A 1,452-nucleotide genomic window follows, 5' to 3' on the forward strand; every position below is an offset into this window, starting at 1 on the left:
TATTTCTACGCTTATTGCCACTGTGAATTTGTTGCTCTTGATCTTTCAAACTACGGGGTTCAACTAGTTTCCCTGCGTTTTGGCACTTGTGTTACTTCACAGCACAGTGTTGGAGTCTTTTGGTCTCGGAGACGAACTTCAGCTAGAATTCAACGTTAAAGTAACAATACTGACGGTGGTAATCACAGTATCTCCAGTCGTCTGCGAGGCGGCGGCGGCCATGTTGAAGTGATGTGGATCCATAAGGAGCTTGAGAAGGTCGGGGAAGAAATCCCGGGAAAGACTTTCCTGCACTGAACCCAGACGTGGATGTTGTCTCCAGAGCAGGAGGAGGAAGAGGAGGAGGAGGAGGAAGAGGAAGCAGCTCATTGTTTGATGTTGTTTGGCAGCTCCAGGCCGCTCAGCAGCGTCACCTGGAGGAAGAGAACACAACGTTTGGTCGTCTGAAGCAGAAACAGAATCCTGACTAACTGGTCTCAGGTCAAAGTTTAGCGCCGTTGAAAAGACGTGGTTAGCAAGGATTGCTATGCTGGTTACTCTTCAAAATGTTCCGTGGCAAATTTAGAGCGTTTTCAAAAAGTTACTTGTTTTCCCAAAGACACAGTCTGAGCATTTTCAAAAAGTTGTGCGTTTCTGCAAAGACAGAATTGGAATATTTTCAAAAAATTGCATTTTATCTCCGTCTACATGGATTCTGAGCACTTTCAAAAAGTTTCAGTATTTTCATAAACATTTGCATTCATCCCTGTCTAGAGAGTCTGTGCTTTCAAAAAGTTGCGCATTTCTGCTGATATGGAATTGGAACGTTTTCGTAAAGTTGGGTTTTTCCGCAGAACTGGAGTCTGATTGTTTGCAAAAAGTTGCGTGTTTCCCCAGAGATGGAATTGGAGCATTCTTTTTAAAAATTGCGCTTTCCTCTGTCTACACGGAGTCACGCCGTTTTCAGAAAGTGCCACCTTGGTAGCCTTGGTAGTTTTTAAAAAGTTGTGTGTCTTTGCACCGTGGCACCAGACGCTAAATACAGTGGAGCCATTTAGGCCTCGTTTCCACGGCAACGAATACGAGCGTATCCGCAAAACTTTCTTCACTTTGGAGTCCGTTTCCACGACTCCGGTGTTCTGATCCATCGTGACGTTTTTATTCTGCCTCCCGAAGTGGAGAGATTATTTCACAGTCACGATTCCTCGCTGCAGAGACCGGCGAAGCGCTCCCACTGCGGAAACTTACTGTAGAAAATACTTCTTCTGCTCCAGTAATCCAACATGGCCGCCCTGTAGTGGTTTGACTGGCGGTCAGATTCTAGTCTCATGGTCCAGATCAGTAGTTTAACAGTTGAGACTCTCCCTGATATCATCTCATTCCTCATCAGTCACTAGAACGTTGCTTCTCTCGGTTCTCTTCACCTTTATATGGTTTTGTTCTCTGCACACCTCTGTGTGGTTTCATCACTAA

General features: G+C 45.2%; 1 protein-coding gene across 1 annotated transcript in view; it reads right to left on the reverse strand.

Annotated features, from left to right (window-relative positions):
- Positions 1–365: 365 nt before the first annotated feature.
- trim67 (tripartite motif containing 67) overlaps positions 366–1,452 on the reverse strand; it is a gene marked incomplete at both ends in the record, with an annotated part of 33,364 nt that continues 32,277 nt past the window's right edge. The window contains one exon of the mRNA XM_088649194.1: positions 366–413. Within this exon, the coding sequence (XP_088505320.1) occupies positions 366–413 (48 nt within the window). The remainder of the gene's footprint in view (positions 414–1,452) is intronic.

This window comes from Lipophrys pholis (assembly GCF_963383615.2).
Source record: "Lipophrys pholis genome assembly, chromosome: 21".
NCBI lineage: Eukaryota > Metazoa > Chordata > Actinopteri > Blenniiformes > Blenniidae > Lipophrys > Lipophrys pholis.